The 20,102-nt window shown below is 39.9% G+C and overlaps 1 protein-coding gene across 8 annotated transcripts in view; it reads left to right on the forward strand.

Annotated features, from left to right (window-relative positions):
• LOC131248807 ((S)-coclaurine N-methyltransferase-like) overlaps positions 1-20,102 on the forward strand; it is a 58,936-nt gene that overhangs the window by 6,746 nt on the left and 32,088 nt on the right. For all 8 annotated transcript variants that reach the window (XR_009172467.1, XR_009172466.1, XR_009172468.1 and 5 more), the window contains 2 exons: positions 606-714; positions 12,380-12,604. Coding sequence is in view for 5 of the 8 variants with exons in the window: in XM_058249272.1 (XP_058105255.1) it covers positions 606-714; positions 12,380-12,604 (334 nt within the window). In the remaining 3 variants the exon portion in view is untranslated. The remainder of the gene's footprint in view (positions 1-605; positions 715-12,379; positions 12,605-20,102) is intronic.

Consider the following 20,102-nt stretch of genomic DNA (forward strand, 5'->3'; position numbering starts at 1 on the left):
CACGACTGTAATCTACACTAGAGCTGTGCTTCTAGGATTACGTGTTTCTCTATGAATGGCTTACCCGAGTCATGAATTGGGTTGATTTATGGGCTCTACTATTAAAATGGGGTGACTCACTTGTTGATCTATGTGGATTTGAATTTCACTTAAACCCACTTCAGGCGGCCACATTTGAAGACAGTAAATAAGGCCTTTGCCAACCAGCGCACATGAGATCATGACTCTCTCTCTCTCTATATATAAAGCTTTTTTATATCCTTCCTCTTCTTGACAAGACAGTTACTACTAAATCCCTTTAAAAAATGACCACGTCTTCTGTAATTGCATTGTAGGTTGTTGGATTCTTATTCATGCTGGAGAGGATCCATTATCAGAAAAATACGATGGTTTGAATGATGCTTAAAGGAATCCCTTTTATTACTAGTTGAATCTAACATAACATAATAGGCTTGGATGATTTCATTGATTAGGGAAGTGGATATTGCTAATTTTTTAGATCTTGAACGTATATGCCTGTAGTTGTGGACTGGAAACTGATAAACCAAAATCCCAACATTATGAATTCCCCACCTCCTTTTTAATGAATGGCTATTGTCTTGCAGCTCTTGAACATATGCCTATTGCTGTGGAGACTGATAAACCAAAATCCCAACATTATGAATTACCTACCTCCTTTTTCAAGTTAGTGCTAGGAAAGAATCTCAAGTACAGGTTGGTGATTTCTAAACCTATCTTTTCCTTTATCATATATCCATGCCTTATACTTTTAATTTTCAAACAATGATTTTATGGTGTGATTTTAGATGCTTCATTGTTGAAGGAAATGGATGTTTTACAACTAAACCATCATTATTGAAACTTTTAATTATCTTGTTATTGCTTGAATTGTGGTTAATTAGCCACTACAATGCAGACTAAAGGGGGGAAAGAAAATAATGTTAGCCATCATAGTATCTTTACCTAAATAATAAAATAGTTATAACAATTCTACAAGTTGTTTATATTGTATAAATGTCTAACTTATTTTGCCCACGTATCTTATTAGCATTTGCAAGGAGCCACAAGTAGCATGTTGGAGCATATATGCATCATAGCGCCATTTTTTCAGTATTTATATAACACTTTTGTTTGTTTATTTTACCTATATCAGGGGCATTGTAGTTCTTTCTCATACATAGGAACAATGGGCATGCAGATCAATTAGATGATCTATTACATGAAATTAAAAGGAGGAAAATAAAACTAAAGTTTGATTTCTTGATGAATAAAAAATGCACTCTTGCCTTCGATTCTTTCTAATTTATCTTTACAACCATATTACAATGTAATTTAAAGAAATCATGGGTACAAGAAAAGTGGTCGTGCTTTTCTATTCTTCGATTTCTCAATCTGGTAGAGTATTGGTGTAGAAGTTGACTTCTTCTTTAAAAAAAAAAAAAAAAAAACTTTTTCTCCTTGGAAAAAAATTTGGCTTAGTTTTAACAATTGTAACCGATTGGAGGAAACCACTCAAAAAATGTGGGCTAGCCGCACGGTGCTAGTACTATGGCCACGGTTGGCCGCATAGGGCTTGCTGCACAGGTCTGGCCACTCTATGCTAGGGCATAAGTTTTCTTGGTCAAGATACCTTACTCATTGTTTCTCATTATTCTTCCTTGTTATCTGAAACAAAAATTCACCGTTGTTGGCCTTTTGTTTGCATACTTTATCACGCCTAGAATCCGGTACCCGCATACACGGGCCCCGATACCACACCCATGGGCATGACTCAAATATCAATCACAATCATCCAAAATAAAGGAAACTACAATAACATTCATTTCATATTTCAAATAACCAATACAATCATCCAGTAAAGATCCATAATATGAATTACATTGACACGTTTAATTCCATTTTCCCAATCTACTTAATACATAAATGTTCAATCTTGCACGAAACTAACTAAATAAATATTGCTCTACCTGTCAACCCAAGAATTGAGATCGGCAATTCCTTGAACATCACTGCCTGTGATGAGAATATCATCAACATAGACTAATAAAGCAACAAGGCCTGAATCAGACTTGAGAATAAATGGTGATGAGTCATATTGGCTTTGAGAATAGCCCGCTGTGCTTAACACCCCATGGAATTTTTCAAACCATGCTCTTGGTGCTTGTTTGAGCCCATATAAAGCTTTAGATAGCTTGTAAACTAAGCACAGATCCTTGGACTTATAACCGGGAGGTTGCTTCAAGTGAACTTCTTCCTTGAGATTCCTATGGAGGAAAGCATTCTTGACATCGAGTTGACTGAGTTGCCAACCTTTAGAAGAACTTATATCAATCAAGGAACGGACCATTTTCATTTTTCCCACTAGAGCGAATGTCTCATCATAATCAACTCTATACCTTTGTTTATAGCCCTGGGCCACTAGCCGAACTTTGTATCGATCTAAGCTCCCATCAGATTTTAATTTCACAATATATACCCATTTGCTGCCTATCACTTGCTTCCCCTCAGGTAATGGAACTAACGTCCAAGTAGCATTCTCTTCGAGTGCCTGAATCTTATCATCCATGACCTTTACCCAACACGGTTGTGTATATGCCTGAGAATAAGAAGGAGGGACAATCAAAGAATCTAATCCAGAAAACAAGGCATGATAAGAGACAAAAGATTTAATTGACTGGGAGGAACAGACGGACGACTGGAACGATGTAAGCGGATCTCAGTGGAAGGTGGGACAGTTACCTACACTATATGAGAAGAGGACACCTGATCGGAAGCAGGAGCAGCTGTGGGAGATGACCCAAGAGAGATAGGCTTCACATGGCGTTGGTAGACCTGCAAAGGAGGAGAGGAAGAAGGAAGCATAGAACATTTTTTTTCAAATGAGGACATGAGAATGAAAGATGGAACAACGGTAATTGATGGAGATGCATGAACAACTTTATAGTATAGCAAAATTTCAAAGAATGTGACTTGTCTAGACACACGAACACGATGAGCACATGGATCATAACAACGATACCCTTTCTGATGCTCCCCATATCCAAAAAATACACATTTAGCTACCCTAGGACTGAGTTTATCTCGTTCTCGTTCTGGAAGATGAACAAAAGGAATGCATCCAAATACTCTTAACCGGCTATAATCTGGATCTTTATCATGAAGGAAAAACGTGGGAGTTTTTCGGTTGGCCAAAACACTGGAAGGTAATCGATTGATTAGAACACAGCTATTGATTTTGCTTCAGCCCAAAGAAATTTTGGGACACGTGCATATTCCATCATGGTGGTTGCTACCTTAGTATGAAAGCAAAGAGAAAATGATTCTCCTTTGGTTTTCTGTATTTTAGACAACCCTAAAAGGTTGAATATATAGAGATATACAACATCTATACAAGGAAAAAGATAAAATAAGAATCAACTATACAAGGAAAAAGATAAAATCAGAATCAATTATCTATACATGGAAACAAGACACGTTTCCTGTCTAACATCCCCCCTTAAACTGATGCTGGTCATCAACAAGTAATAGTTTGCCAACGAGATATGAGTGACTTGCAGAAGTGAGGGACTTCGTGAGAATGTCTGCAATCTGATCATGGGATGCGACATGAGGAAGAGAAATGAGCCGAAACTGAAACTTCTCTTGGATGAAGTGACAGTCAACTTCAATATGCTTTGTCCGTTCATGGAAAACAGGGTTAGAGGCAATCTAAATGGCACTTAGATTATCTACATGGAGTGGAGTAGGATTTTGTAGATGAACGCCCAAGTCGGAAAGAAGTCTACATAACCAGATAAGCTCACTACATGCAGCTGACATCGCACATCGCTCGATATTCGGCTTCCGTGCTTGATTTGGAAATAGTGGCCTGCTTCTTACACTTCCAAGAGATGAGAGAAGTGCCGAGAAAAACACAGTAGCCCGTGGTAGATCTGCGTGTGAGAGTACATCTGGCTTAGTCAACATCTGATTAAGCACGAAGGTCCAGAGTAGCCGTGGAGGAGAAGAACAGTGATTGATCCAGAGTTCCACGTAGGTACCGTAGGATGCGCAACACAACAGTCATATGAAGAGTCTGAGGAGTAGAAACAAACTGGTTGACGAAGTGGAAGCTAGGCAATATCAGGGCGAGTCATTGTTAAGTAAACCAGACTCCCAACCAAATGGCGGTATAATGTGGGCTCCGCAAGGAGATCACCATCGTCACGGCCATATTGAACGTTAAGTTCTAAGGGAGTCTGAACTGCCTTTTGATCCGTCAATGAGGCCAAGGCGAGAAGATCCTTGGTATATTTATGCTGGTTGACCAGGATCCCACGTTTAGAATGTGAGAATTCAAGTCCAAAAAAGTATGTCAGATGTCCAAGGTCCTTCATTTTGAAGGATGATTGCAAAACTTCCTTTAATGCCGAGATGCCAGTAGCATCGCTACCAGTCAGAAGTAGGTCGTCAATATATACGAGAATAATAACAATTCCACGATCAGTGGTGCGCAAGAATAAGGATGGATCATGACCACTTTGAGTAAAGCCAACACCTGTAACAACATCATGAAAGCATTAGAACCATGCCCGAGGGGCCTGTTTGAGACCGTGAGCTTTCTTTAAGCGACAGACCTTATTGGCAGGGATTAAAGACCCATGAGGAGGTTTCAAATATGCTGTTTCTTGGAGGTCGCCATGAAGAAAAGCATTTTTCACATCCATCTGAGTGGCTAAGAAAGAACATATGATATTATCAGAAGAGTGCGAACAGTTTTCATCTTGGCCACAGGAGCGAATGTTTCATCATAATCAATTCCGTGTTCCTGTTTATATCCCTGAGCGACAAGCCGAGCTTTGTATCGATCCAATGATCCGTCAGATTTGAGCTTTATAGAATAAATCCATTTACTCCCAATTAATTGTTGGTCAGTGGGTCGAGTAACAATGTCCCACGTATGGTTATCATCCAATGCTTCCAGTTCCTCTGCCATAGCCTTTTTCCAACAATCACGAGTGGCTGCCTGATGGTATGAAGTAGGAATAGATATAGTATCCAGAGTAGCATTCATGACAGACATAGAGTATACCAAGCGATCAGGTTGTCGATGTACACGAGTGGAACGACGTACCAAGGTAGGATCTGGATCGGTAATAGGTACAGTAGGTAGAGTAGTAGGTGGTGGATCTGTACGTGGTCGTCATGAGTAAACCTGCAACGGACAAGGGAGTGTACTCGAGGCAACAGGAATATCAAGAAAAACAGTAAGATCAGGAGAGTTTGGTGCGGGCGACAGAGGAACAGATAAATGAAAGGCAATATGCTCAAGAAAAAAACATGTCGTGACACCCGAACACGACGAGAGATTGGATCATAGCAACGAAAACCCTTTTGAGTTTCTCCAAATCCCAGGTATATACATTTGACTGATTTTGGGGAAAGTTTGTTACGTTCACGTGATGCCAGATGAACATAATATACATAACTAAAAACACGAAATGTGGAATATGCAGGAAGTAAACTGGTGAGAACAAAGTAGGGAGATTTACTGTTCAAAACTGTGGTTGGCATTCGGTTAATCAAGTAGACTGAATGTATCATGGCTTCCGCCCAGAAGGAACGGTGAACACTCATGGTTGTCATCAGGGTATTGGCAGTTTCAACAATATGCCGATTTTTTCGTTTAGCCACCCTATTCTGTTGGGGAGTATCAGAACAGGTGGTCTGATGAATAATCCCATGATCCTGAAGATATGTACAAAAATTTGTGGAGAGATACTCTCCCCCTGAGTCAGAGCAGAGAGTTTGAATTTTTACTCGAAATTGAATGTCCACCATAGAGTGAAATATCTTGAATTTTTCAAAAACCTGTGACTTAGAGTGCAGAAAGTAAATCCAGGTGTAACGTGTGATATCATCAATGAATATAACATAGTATTGTAGTCTAGAGAGTGACATAATTGGTGAAGAACCCCAGACATCCGTATGCACTAGCTCAAACATAGATGATGATTTCGTAGTACGTAGAGGAAAAGGAATACACTTACTTTTTGAAAGATAACAGGAAGAACAAGAATAATCCAAATTACTTTTATTAATAGAAATATTCCCTAACATGCCAGAAGAAAATAGCTGAATCAACCGATCGGAATGTGGATGACCCAGGCGAAAGTGCCATAGTTTTCACATTTTATTTGCCGAAGAAATATCCGAGGAAGATGGAGAAAAGAAACAACGAGCTGGAGTGACGGATGGGTCAAAGTCCAGCACGTACAGACATCCATGCCGCCTACCCTTCCCAAGTATCTTCCCCGTTGCCAGATCCTGCACAAAACAACAATTTGGAAGAAATATGACTTAGCAGTTATTGGATGTAAGTTGACCAACAGAAATTAAATTTGAGGAGAGTTTAGGGACATGAAACACATCACGAAGGGTAAACTGGCGATGGGCAGAAGGAGAGAAAGTCAATGAACCAACAGACTGAATGGGTAGTCTAGTGCCATCCGTAGTAGAAATAACTTGATTTCCAGTGTAGGGACGAATGTCACGAAGATGTAATACGTCACCAGTCATATGATTGGAAGCACTCGAATCGAAGAACCATGTAGAAGATGAGGATATACCTGACATACTGGCCGTAGAAAGGGCCTGCACGATCTGCTAGAGCATCGTTGGAGTCAAAGGTAAGGAAAGACCTTCAACAGAAATAGTAGATGCAGTGTCACTAACAGAAGGCTCAGAAGAACTAGTTGCAGAAGTAGCAGAAAGATATAATCTCATTACTGTTGGAGGACATGTCTTGATGATCAGGATGATTTGCTATTTCTAGAGTTGAGCTATTGATGTTTCTTGCACAATCACATCATTAGAGTTATCAACAAAAAGAGAAAAGTTAGTTGATAAGATGTTAGGTGAAACAAATGGCTTTATGTTTCTTTGAAATATTCTGCACTGCATTTCCGAGTTTAGCAGCTCAGACATTGGGTGGTGGCTACATGTCTTAACTATATTGTAATTTGCTTCAAGATGAGTTTGCTTCATCTGTCATGTACTGCTAACAATTTAGAGGATAGGCATGATCCATTGCATTGATAAATGAATACAAGTTAGTTGTACTTTGTCCCATTTGATGATTGCTCTAATGCTCTATGTTTAGCTCAAGTGGTGGGCCTATCACGTGGTAGTCCCTGAGTGGAACACTTGAATTAAGATCTTATCCAGTGTTCGAAATATCGGTATCGCACTATGTATCACACCCTTAGGATACAGATACGTATCGGTTATCGCACGGGATATATCGTTTGTATCGCATAATTTATCGCACTTTTTGGGAAACATGGGGAAACATTGGGAAAATGGTTGAATTTTTTAATGAAACTTTGAGGATTGTTAAAAAAGCCCTTAATATACACTTTTAAATCATAACATCTCAAAAAAAAGATGCACATAATAATTTTCCTTTGTATAGGGTCCTAAGCTATGCGATGTTTAACTGAACTAATACAACTATATTTAAATTGGATGCATGATATTTATAAATATATCATAGTCATGTATGAAAACACAACCAATTCATTGAAAAACAAAAGAAGAACTGAAGAAGTAAAATTTGAGAAATATACAGTGGAGAGAGTGACGCCCACCATTAAAAATTTCTAAGGGCTACAAAAGTCTTTGATTAAGCTGAAAGTTGTTTTTTTTTTTTTTCCCCACAAATCGACAATATTGTGCCCAGGTCATAGTAGAGTGGTACCAGTTAAGATACTCCTTGACATAATGCTGGTACTCATCCTCTCCGAACAGAATCAATACACCCATCCGTGGGTACTGCGTAATCGTCACAGTCTATAACTGATATGGATCTGGGAAGGGTACATATGAAGCTCCTTGGTATCCATATTGTTGGTCATATCTATACTGTTGCTCATACCCCTGCCCATATGCAGAAGTGAACTCCTGACCATGGTTGAAAAATGATGTGCCATAACTACTGGAGTCACTCGTCCCATATCCACTAGGTCTATATCCATGCCTATACTATGACACATAACTCGAGCTACTCTCGTGTTTGTGATCCAGATTTATGTTGTGGCTTGTAACTCGAGCTCCCCTCTCTCGTCTGTGATCCAAATCTAGAGCCACCTCGCCTGTCACGAACGCTTGTGTCTCTCATGCATTTTGCCAACAGCTCCTCAAAATCTGAAAGTTTGAGTTTGCTTTTTTTTTTTTTTTTTTTTTCCGTAGCTTTTGACGCATGTATGTCTTATTGTAAACAAGACGGGGTTGCAGTTCTCCTGGACGAGAACCATGGTCAGGGTCCTGCGTGGAATGATCGAAATTCTCCTCCCCAGTGAAAGGGCTAAGAGGCCTCTTATCCTGACTCCCACCCGCGTCGCCATCATCATCATTATCATCATCATCCTTACTGTCATTAGAGTCATCGTTACCCTTATCGCCGCCATCATCATCACCGGACTCATTCCCCGCATCACTCTCTGACTCAGTCTCGGTGTCAGACAATGTCTCCCCGCCACGTGTCCCGCGTGATAGTGACTGCCGCGGGCTGCCCTCCGGCCTCCTCGTCAATGGGTTGAACGCCTCGGCAGGAGACCTCTGCTGCTCCACATGTGCGTTAACATCAATCCCTTATGTCTTCGCTTCCGCCACAACATATAGCTCTGGTTGCCCATCCGAGGTATCGAAGTCATCTGACCTAACCCACTGGTAAACTGGGTTATGCTCCACATCCTTAGCATATGCATACTGTCCGACCGTCATCAGGTCCAGTGGGTCTTCCTGCTCTTTTCTTCTTCCTTCCATGTGGAGCAACCTCTCTCGTAACTTCATATTGTAGTGACAATACACTAGCTTCTAAAGCCTCTCATATCCTAGTCTATTACGTTTATTTGTGTGGATGATGGAGAATGTACTCCAATTCCTTTCACAGGGTGACGAGGACATCGTCTGTGCAAGCACATGGACAGACTTATATTTTGTATGTACGGATCACTGGATGAACGGTGGATTTTACATTTACAGCATGTTTTACCCTACAGAGCTGTGACTGTTTTATTCTTAGCATATTTTCACTTCATACAGGTGTATATGAACATATCAACAGGTTGGATGGAAAATAAATGACATGGTGGACCCTGAAGTGACGTCACCAAGTTCTGTAGGGCCCACCATGATGTATGTGTTGTATCCACACCGTCCATCCATTTGGAGATATCATTTTAGGCCATGAGAAAAAGAATGAGTCAGATCCAAAGCTCGAGTGGACCCCACCACAGAAAACAATGGAGAGAGTGATGCCCACCATTAAAAATTTCGAAGGGCCAGAAATGTTTTCGATTTAGCTGAAATTTGTTTTTTTCCCCTTCTTTCATGTCTGTCTTAACTTATAAACAGGTTGGATCTCAGATAAACATAATAGTGGACCTTAGGAAGGTTTCAACGGTGGGCGTCCCTCTCCCCATTGTTTTCTGTGGTGGGGTCCACTCCGGATTTGGATCTGACTCATTCTTTGTCTCATGCCTTAAAATGATCTAGCCAAATGGATGGACGGTGTAGATACAACACATACATCATGGTGGGCCCCACAGAACTTGGTGACGTCACTTCAGGAGCCAGTCTGGCTATTCAACCTGTCAGTATCTAATCCGCGTCCTACAAATCCGCGCGGGGAGACGGATTGGCTACTCCCCCTGACACCAGCCCCGTGGCTGGAGGTCGGTGCTCTGTGGGCCCCACCATAATGTATTTGTTTCATCCATTCCGTTCATCCATTTTTACGGATCATTTTAGGGATTGATACAAAAAATTATAGGGATATAAATCTCAAGTGGACCACACCACAGGAAAACAAAAGGCCCACTCTACTGTTTGTTTGACATCCAATCTGTTGATTGGATCATAAAGACCCAGATGAAGGGAGAAAATAAATATCAGCTTGATCCAAAGCTTTTATGGCTCCCAAAACGTTTTTAATGGTCAACGTTCATTCAACACTGTTTCCTGTAATGTGGTCCACTTTATATTTTGATATACCTCATTTTTTTTCTCATAACATAAAATGATCTATAAAAATAGATGGACAGCATGGATGAAACACATACATCATGGTGAGGCCCACAGCACCAACCACCAGCCATTGGCTGGTGGTAGGGGGAGTAGCCAATCCGTTTCCTCTACGTGGAAGCTGATTGCCTAACCTAAGCGCACTGAGTAAACTCTGTGGGGCTGACCCTCATGCATGTTTTCCACTCCATCCATCCATTATAACAGATAATTTTAGGGCTTTAGCCCAAAAATGAATTCTATCAAAATCTCAAGTGGACCACACCAACGGAAACAATGTGAATTGAATTTCTGCTATTGAAAGGTTCTGGGGGGCCACGGAAGTTTTAAATCAAGATGATATTTGTGTTTTCCATTCATCCATGTCCGATTGATCTTATTAACAGGTTGGATGACAAATAAACATCATTGTGGGCCTTAGAAAGGTTTCAACGGTGGAAATTAATAGTTCCACTGTTTCCTATGGTATGGTCCACTTGAGTTGTGGATAAGCTTCAATTTTGGGCTCAACACCTAAAATGATCAGTAAAAACGGATGGACGGTGTGGATAAACCACGTGCAATCACGGTGGGCCCAGCAGAGTTTACTTAGAACGATAAAAGCATACTGAGTAACTCAGTACGCAATCCAATCACAAGCGACGTCACCACGTTTGTATGATCGGCCCCTCATTGACGGGGCACAAGCGACGTCACCAAGTTATGTGGGTCCCACCATGATGTATTTTTTGTATCCACACGTCCATGCATTTGAAGAGATCATTTTATGGCATGAGCCAAAAAATGGGTCAGATCCAGAGCTCGAGTGGACCCCACCATAGAAAACAGTGGAGAGAGTGATGCCCACCATTACAAACTTATTGAGGGCCACAAGAGTTTTTGATCAAGATGATATTTGCCTAAATGTTTGTGTCATGCCCTAAAATAATATTTCCAAATGAATGGACGGTGTGGATACGACAAACACATTACTGTGGGATCCACAGAACTTGGTGACGTGACTTAAGTAAATGACCTCTGCGTAGTAACTCACCACGCTTACTGTACTGATTAAGCTCTGTGAGGTCCACCATGATTTATATATTTTATCTGATTCGTCCATCCATTTTACCAGATAATTTTAGGGCTTTAGCCCAAAAATAAAGCATATACAATGTTCAAATGGGCCACACCGTAGAAAACAGTTGACTTGAACATCTACCGTTGAAAATTTCTTGAGGGCCACAGAAGTCTTGGATGATTGGATCAAGCTTATATTCGTATTTTCCCTTCATCCACGTCTGTATGATCTTATTAACAGTTTGGATGATCAATAAACATCACTGCAGGGCCGAGAAAGGTTTCAACGGTGGAAATCAGTATCACCACTGTTTCCTGTGGTATGATCTTTTAATATTCCTAAATTTTGGGATCAACCCCTTAAATTAGATGGCAAAACGGATGGACGGCGTGGATAGACCACATACCTTAAAGGTGGGCCCAACTGAGTTTTTTCTGAGTACGATAAGAGTGTACTGAGTAACCCACCACGCAATCCAATCCCATTTTCACCCCATCCGCGCCCCTCTCCTTCACTTTCCCTCTCCTTCACGAATGCAAGGGTTTCGGAGCGACGTTCGCGGCGAAGATTCTCATTCCGGAAGGAAGGGGTTCCTCAATCGGGCCTGATTTCTCGCTGGAATCTTTGAGAAATCCCCACAGATACTTTCCAATCAGTGAAGAAAGAGGAAAATTGAAGAAAATAGCGAGAAAAATCATCGAAGAAAGAAGGAAATCGTACTTACCAGTTGAATGCCCACCTCCGATCACCAATCTTCGCTACAGCCTACAGGTACTCTCCAATTTCTCTTGTTATTATTATTTTTTTCTAATTCAATTTTTTTTTTTTGATTCTCCACAACCCTGCATCGGCTTTTTATGGTCGTTGTGGGTTGTTGGCTACAGTGGGACTCGTGATTCCCCTGCAATCAATTTTGGGTTTTTATTTTAAAATCTTCCGGGGGTTATCGCGCGGGTTTTGTCTCGCTGGGGGGCGATAACGATAATATCGGCCGAGCGTATCTATATTTCGAACGCTGATCTTATCCAAATGCATCCTTTTGAGATGAGAGAATATGCCCATTCATTCAATTAATTATTTCAATACCAAAAGTTTTAAATGTAAAACCAAATGCATCCTTTTGAGATGAGAGAATATGCTCATTTATGTCAAGTGGTTGTTTTGAATTCCATCTGCATCCGATGTTTTCTCTTAAAGTTTCACATTGATCTCCGCCTGCATATGCTGAACTGATTTTGATATAAAATTCTGCAGCTGTTGCTACTTCGTAGATAAGGCAAACACACTGGAGGATGCTGAGAAATTGATGTTGGATTTGTACTGTGAGAGGGCACAAATAAAGGATGGTCAAACTGTCCTTGATGTTGGATGCGGCTGGGGATCCCTTTCTTTGTACATTGCACAGAAGTATAATAACTGCAGTGTTACAGGGATCTGCAATTCCATGACACAAAAAGAACATATAGAGGAGCGTTGTAGGTAATTGCATGATTCATATAGTAGATTTATGAAGTTCATCATCTGAATTATTGTGTATGCACTTGTTTAACTAACATGTATTTTAGCTTTACTTATTTGAGAACTGTGACCCTCATTGCATTACTCATTCTCTATGCAGATATTCTAGTCACCGCCAAATTCATTTAGTATTCGGACAATTTTCATTAAGAAAATTAATTAACATAATCTCTTACAAGGTAGTTTAAGTCTCAGAGTTAATATATTTTAACAAAGATTTAAATGCCTCAAATAGTTTTAGGATTTGGTTAGAAAATTCTTTGCTATATTCTTTCCGTAATAAAATTAGATGATAAACTTGAAACCTCTTCATGGGAACAATGTGATTGTAAACCCTGTTTTTATTGAGTGATGATTTGAAAAGATTTGCAATTTTTTATGAATGACTAATATTTAGTTGCTCAATTTATTACATATATTCAAAGAGGCTTAAAAGAGCTAGTGACATTGAATAAAGAAAAATATTGGTTGATTCGTGGATTTTTTGCAAATACATTAGATTGAAATGTTCACTAATTTCAACACTTTAGTGAATGTGATCTGGCATGGTACAAATGAGGGAGGGGACACAGCTGACATACAGCTTGACCATAAATGTATTATGCACAGAGGCATGCGCACTTGAACACATGCACAGAGTTTACGAAATTCCAAACTATAGAAATCATGGGCCCCAAAGTAGATGGACCATATTCCTGGTTTCATTTTGATTTGGTGAAACCAACCTCTTATGTTTGTTGATATTATATATCACTTGAGTACAATTAGAAAAAAGGACCCTATCCAACACCACATCATATCTTTGCCGTACAGTTATCTAAAGATTTTATAATCTGGAGGATTGTCATAGGTGTTGCTTCTCCTATTTGACATCTCTACTTGTATCTGGGTAAAGCAACACCGAAATTACCTACATATAGTTTGAAGATGATGATTAATAACCATTTTCATATTCAAATATCATTGTTAATAAATGAATAACCTGTTGTGTTTAGCTTTCATTATATATTTTACGCACTTACACTGAAGATGCTTCTTTTTCTATGATGCCCAACATTGATTCCTTTCCAATAGAACATGGTAACCGATGAGTTCTGATTGAGAATCAAGACCCAGGAATTAAGATAACTTCAAAAGGAGAGAGAGAGAGAGAGAGGGAGGGAGGGAGGGAGGGAGGGAGGGAGAGAGAGAGAGAGAGAGAGAGAGAGAGAGAGAGAGAGAGAGAGAGAGAGAGAGCTCTACTTGTATCTGGGTAAAGCAACACTGAAATTACCTACATATAGTTTGAAGATGATGATTAATAACCATTTTCATATTCAAATATCATTGTTAATAAATGTATAACCTGTTGCGTTTAGCTTTCATTATATTTTTTACGCAGCTTTCATTATATTTTTTACGCACTTACACTGAAGATGCTTCTTTTTCTATGATGCCCAACATTGATTCCTTTCCAATAGAACATGGTAACCAATGAGTTCTGATTGAGAATCAAGACCCAGGAATTAAGATAACTTCAAAAGGAGGGTGCAATTATGCTAGAAAAATATTTCCGTCCATTTGGTGAATACCCAGTTTATATAGAGACTAAACAGGAGACAAAGTATATATTTTCCCCTCAAGATCCTTGAGAGAATGGATAAATACCTAGCTGAAATGGGAAATGCAATAAAGGAAAGAAGTACAAAGTACCTGACAATGTATAACAATGGTAGAAAATAATATGTAATGGTTTGCAGGCACACATAATTATCTGTTTCACACTCCCCTGCAAATTGACGTGGAGGATCAAGGAGTATTAATTCTTGAACTAAGAAATTATGATATCTCGAGTCATTGCCTTTGAGAAGATATCTATTGACTAGGGATGAGAAGAAACATGAGAGAGACTAATGATATTTCCAACTATTCCCAAATCGAATGAGAATCAAGCTCAATGTGTTTGGTGCATTCGTGAAAGATCCGATTTGAGGTGATATAAACTACACCAATGTTATCTGGGTGAGAAGTAGGCTTAGTAAGACAAATCCCCATCTTAATTAGTAGTCATCAAATGCACTTGATCTCTGAATGCTGAAGGCATCAATTGATTCTCAAACCTGAGTTAAATACTTTTGTCTTTTTATTCTAATTCGTTAAATGTTCCATTTGGCTCATGTCTCTTCTCTTAATCATATATTCTGTTGCAAAAAGGGATACATTGAAGCAGGCCGCTTCATGTCCTTGAAACGTGGATAGAATACCAAATAGTATAATCAAAAGATCCGTTGTCAAAGACTTGCAAAGAAATCACAATTATTCAAGTAGAGATCCATGACCAACGAATTTGATTCTATTAGGCAATGAAACCATGGTCCTATTATTTGTTTTCTGCCATCTAAACTTGTACGAATGGTTTCCCTAGGGCAAGCAATACATGCAAATTTCCAAGTTTTGTTTCTCTTTCTATATTTTTTCTAATGTTTAGTTTCTTCTAGTTTGGAAAACAATATAGTGAAAGTAAGAAAACCATTTCTGAAAATTCCACCAAATATAATCAAGACTTACACATTGTCATTGGCCAAGTAGTTTGAGTATCTCTTTCTTTTATCATTTTCAACAATCAAAATGTGTAAACTCAAGAATCTGGAGAATGTTTTTCTGTATTTCTTCATCCCAAATGTGGGTTTAAATAACCACTCTATAAGACTATACAAGGAAGCTTATTTAGAGCTTCTCTATACATAGTATATTACAACTAATAACCCATACACAATCCCATATACACTATTCTCACACCCCCCCTCAAACTGATGTGGGATAATGAGCCAACATCAGTTTGCCATGAAGAAACTTATGACGGGATGAGGTCATAGTTTTGGTGAATAAATCAATAAGTTGTAGCTTGGATGTCACATGAGGAAGAGAAATGATTCCAGCTGTATATTTTTCTCTCACAAAGTGGCAGTCAACTTCAATGTGTTTAGTGCGCTCGTGAAATATTGGATTGGAAGCCAACTGAATCGCATTGAGATTGTCAGCATATAATGGAGTCGGCAAAGACAAATAAATCCCAAAATCTGTCAACAATCCCTGGAACCAAGTAATTTCACTACATGCCTCTGCCATTGCACGGTATTCGGCTTTTGTGCTGGATCTAGATACTGTGGTTTGCTTCTTACACTTCTAGCTAACCAATGATTGTCCCAAGAAAACACAATAGCCAATGGTGGACTGTCGTGAAATGGGACAACCTACCTAGTCTGCATCAGAGTAAGCAGATAATTGTAGATCATGCGATGATGGAAAGAGAAGCGCCTGATTGAGGGTACCCCGAAGGTATCAAATAATGCGATGAATTGCCGTCATATGCAATGTGCAAGGTGCCTTGACAAATTGGCTAACAACATGAACTGCATATGAGATATCAGGACGAGACATAATGAGATAGACTAATCTCCCCACCAGCTACCTATAAGATATAACATCTGAGAGAAGGTCTCCATCATCTTTCCCATACTTGACATTTAATTCTAAAGGAGTCTCATGGGTCTTGTTGTCTGTAAGGTTTGCTAGCTTGATCAAATCACAGGTATACTTTTGTTGACTCATGAGATAACCTTGAGTATTACAAGAGATTTCAAGACCCAAAAAATATGTTAACAGCCCCATATCTTTCATATGAAATGAGGAGTGAAGTAAGGATTTGAGATTGGCAATTCCTTGAGCATCACTTCCTGTGATGAGAATATCATCGACGTAAACCAATAAAGCAACAAGACCTGAATTAGACTTTAGAATAAACAGTGATGAGTCATATTGGCTTTGAGAATAGCCTGCTGTGGTTAACACCCCATGGAAAATTTCAAACCATGCTCTTGGTGCTTGTTTGAGTGTATATAAAGCTTTAGATAGCTTGCAAACTAAGCATGGATCCTTGGACTTATAACCGGGAGGTTGCTTCAAGTAAACTTCTTCTTTGAGATTCTCATGGAGGAAAGCATTCTTGACATCGAATTGACTGAATTGCCAACCTTTAGAAGAACTTATAATGATTAAGGAACGAATTGTTTTCATTTTTTCCACTGGAGCAAATGTCTCATCATAATCAACTCCATACTCTTGTTTATAGCCTTGGGCCACTAGCCGAGCTTTGTATCGATCTAAGCTCCCATTAGATTTTAATTTTACAGTATATACCCATTTGCTGCCGATCACTTTCTTCCCCTCAGGTAACAGAACCAGCGTCCAAGTAGCATTCTCCTCGAGTGCTTGAATCTCATCATCTATGGCCTTTACCCAACATGGTTGTGTATATGCCTGAGAATAAGTAGGTATAACCAAAGAATCTAATCCAGAAAACAAAGCATGACGAGAGGCAAAAAGATTTAATCGACAAGGAGGAACAGATGGATGACTGGAACAACGTAATTGGATCGTAGTGGAAAGTGGGACAGTTACCTGCGCTGTATGAGAAGAGGACATCTGATTGGAAGCAGGAGCAGCTGAGGGAGAGGACCCAAGAGAGATAGGCTTCACACGACGTTGGTAGACCTACAAAGGAGAGTGGGAGAAGGAGGCAGAGAATGACTTTCTTCAAATGATGACATATGAGAAATGGAAGATGGAACAACGGTAACTAAAGGAGATGCATGGACAACTTTATAGTATAGTAAATTTTCAAAAAATGTGACATGTCTAGACACACGAATACGATGAGCACATGGATCATAACAACGATACCCTTTCTGATGCTTCCCATATCCAAGAAATACACATTTAGCTGCCCTGGGACTAAGTTTATCCCATTCTCGTTCTGGAAGATGAACAAAAGCAATGCATCCAAACACTCTTAATCGACTATAGTTTGGATCTTTATCATGAAGGAAGAACGTGGGAGTTTTCCGGTTGGCCAATACACTGGAAGGTAATCTATTGATCAGATACACAGTTGTTGATTTTGCTTCAGCCTAAAGAAATTTTGGAACATGTGCATATTCCATCATGGTAGTTGCTATCTCAGTAATGTGCCGATTCTTTCGTTTTGCTACTCCATTCTGCTCCGGTGTGTAAGGACACGTTCGCTGATGTATAGTACCATTTGAACTTAGAAAAGTGTCAAACTTGGAAGACATATTCTCCCCCAAAGTCAGACCATAGAATTTTAATTTTCTTTGCAAATTGGGTCTCCACATATGAGGAAAATTGTCAGTAACATGAGAATGCTTTAGACTTGTGCTTCATAAAATAAATCCAAGTGTGCCTTGAAAAGTCATCCACAAAGATGATGTAATACAACGAACCACCAGGAGCCATGTGGGAGATGGACCCCAAACATCAGTATGAACGAGATCAAATAGGTTTTGAGTACGAGAGTTACTCAATGAAGATGGCAATACAACAGATTTACACACTTTGCAACTAACACAATTCATATAAATGGAAATGAGACTAATATTGATTTCATCATTTAAAAGACCAGATCTAAATAAGAAAAGCATATTTTTAGAATTTGGATGCCCTAAACTACTATGCCAAAGTTTCTAGCATTTATTAGCAAAAGAAATATCATGAGAAGATGGAAAAAAGAAACAACACGATGAGACAACTTTGGGATCGAACTCCAAAGTAAATAACCTTCCTCTCTTATGACCCTTCCCAATCAGCTTCCCTGTTTCCAGATCCTGTATGAAACAACCAGACCGAGAAAAGAAAACCAAACAGTTATTTTCTACTAGTTGAGCAACCAAAATCAAGTTAGCAGATAATTTAGGAACATAAAACACTTTACAAAGGAAGAAATTGCGAGATGATGAAGGTGAGACTTTCAAGGACCTGATATGAGAGATAGGTAAATGGTTCCCATCCGTAGTGTAGATGGAACCCATTCCTTTATAGGGGACACAATCGGTTATACAAGAAGGGTTACCAGCCATATGATTAGATGCCCCTGAGTCAATATACCAAAGATTTAGAGGATCAATATTACCTATCGAACCTAAAGAACCCATTGCGTGAAGGATTTGCTGAATTTGTTCTGGGGAAAGTAGAGTAGGCTGCACTGATGGGGCCATAGATGAAGAGTCAGGCTTCTCAGTAGAGGGAGCTAGAAATGCACGTCCACGTCGCTGGTAGTGAGGAGATGGGGGAGGGCAAGTCGGGCAATTGGCTATATCATGTCCTTCTTGTTTGCAGTAGCGACAAAACAGAGTACTTGGTTCAGAGGGTTTCAAATTTGCTTTCTTGTTAGGACAACGAATAGCCACATGACTAAATCCATTACATTCAAAACATTTAACTTTCGACAGTCTCGTGACTTTCTTGAATAATTGCGAGTAATGAAGGTAGCATCAGGAACAACCTCGCTCATGGAAGCAAGGGTTTTCAAACACGTCTCTTCTGCCATTGAATCAGATAGAGCTGCCTCAAGAGATGGAAGTTGAGGTCGGTTCATCAGAGCGGCTCGGGTTGGTTCAAACTCCGGACGGAGTTTATACAGAAATTGCATCAATTTACTTGTGTCGCGAAGTATCTTTACTATTTCTACTGCCGTAGCGGGGATAATTGGATCCAGAAGTTGAATCTCATGCCAAAGGGAGGTAAGTTTAGAATAGAAATCTTGTATACTCAGAGCTCCTTGTTCTAATTTTGACAGCTCATACTCTACTTGATAGCGACGGGTATGATTTGATTGTTGATAACACCTTTTCAAGTAAGCCCATATTTCGGATGCAGTCTTGAATGACATGAGGTTAATTGCAATGTTGGTCTCAACACTGTTTAGGATCCAAGTGACCACCTACGAATTATTTGTGGTTCAAGATAGGAGTTCCTTTTCATCTTTTGGTTTGCCCGTAGAACCATCTACATAGCTGTAGAGGCTCTTTCTTGCAAAAAAAAAAAAATGCTTGAATCGAAATTGCCACAGGGAAAATTTTTTCCCATCCAACCGAACATGGATAGTTTCGATCTTATCGGAGGGATTCATAGATGCCATAAGAAAGAAAAACTACGAAGAAGAAATGTACCATTGATTTCTGGGTGAGCAGGACTGGATCTGACGAGCAGAGGTAGAGCCGCTGTCGTCGATGGAGAATAATTGACTTGATGGGTTCAACAGATCTCAGATCAATGGATCTAGATGTGAAGATAGAGGTAGCGAGCCAGAGATGGGTTTCAATGGATCTAAGAAATTGGAAGCTGTTGCTGAATCTGCTGCAATGGATCTGGAGGGGCCGCCGAAATCGATGGGGGCTGCTAGAATCTCGATGGGGCCCGCTGAAATCGATGGGGGTTGCTGGAATCTCGATGGGGGCCGCCGGAATCTCGATGGGGGCCGTCGGAATCGATGAGGGCCGATGGAATCTCAATGGAGGCTGCTAGAATCGATTGGGCCTGTCGGAATCTAGATGGGGGCCACCGGAATCTCGATGTGGGAGCGCCGGAATCGATGATGGGCTGCCGGAATCAATGGAGGAGC

Source organism: Magnolia sinica, chromosome 6, assembly GCF_029962835.1.
Source record: "Magnolia sinica isolate HGM2019 chromosome 6, MsV1, whole genome shotgun sequence".
Lineage (NCBI taxonomy): Eukaryota > Viridiplantae > Streptophyta > Magnoliopsida > Magnoliales > Magnoliaceae > Magnolia > Magnolia sinica.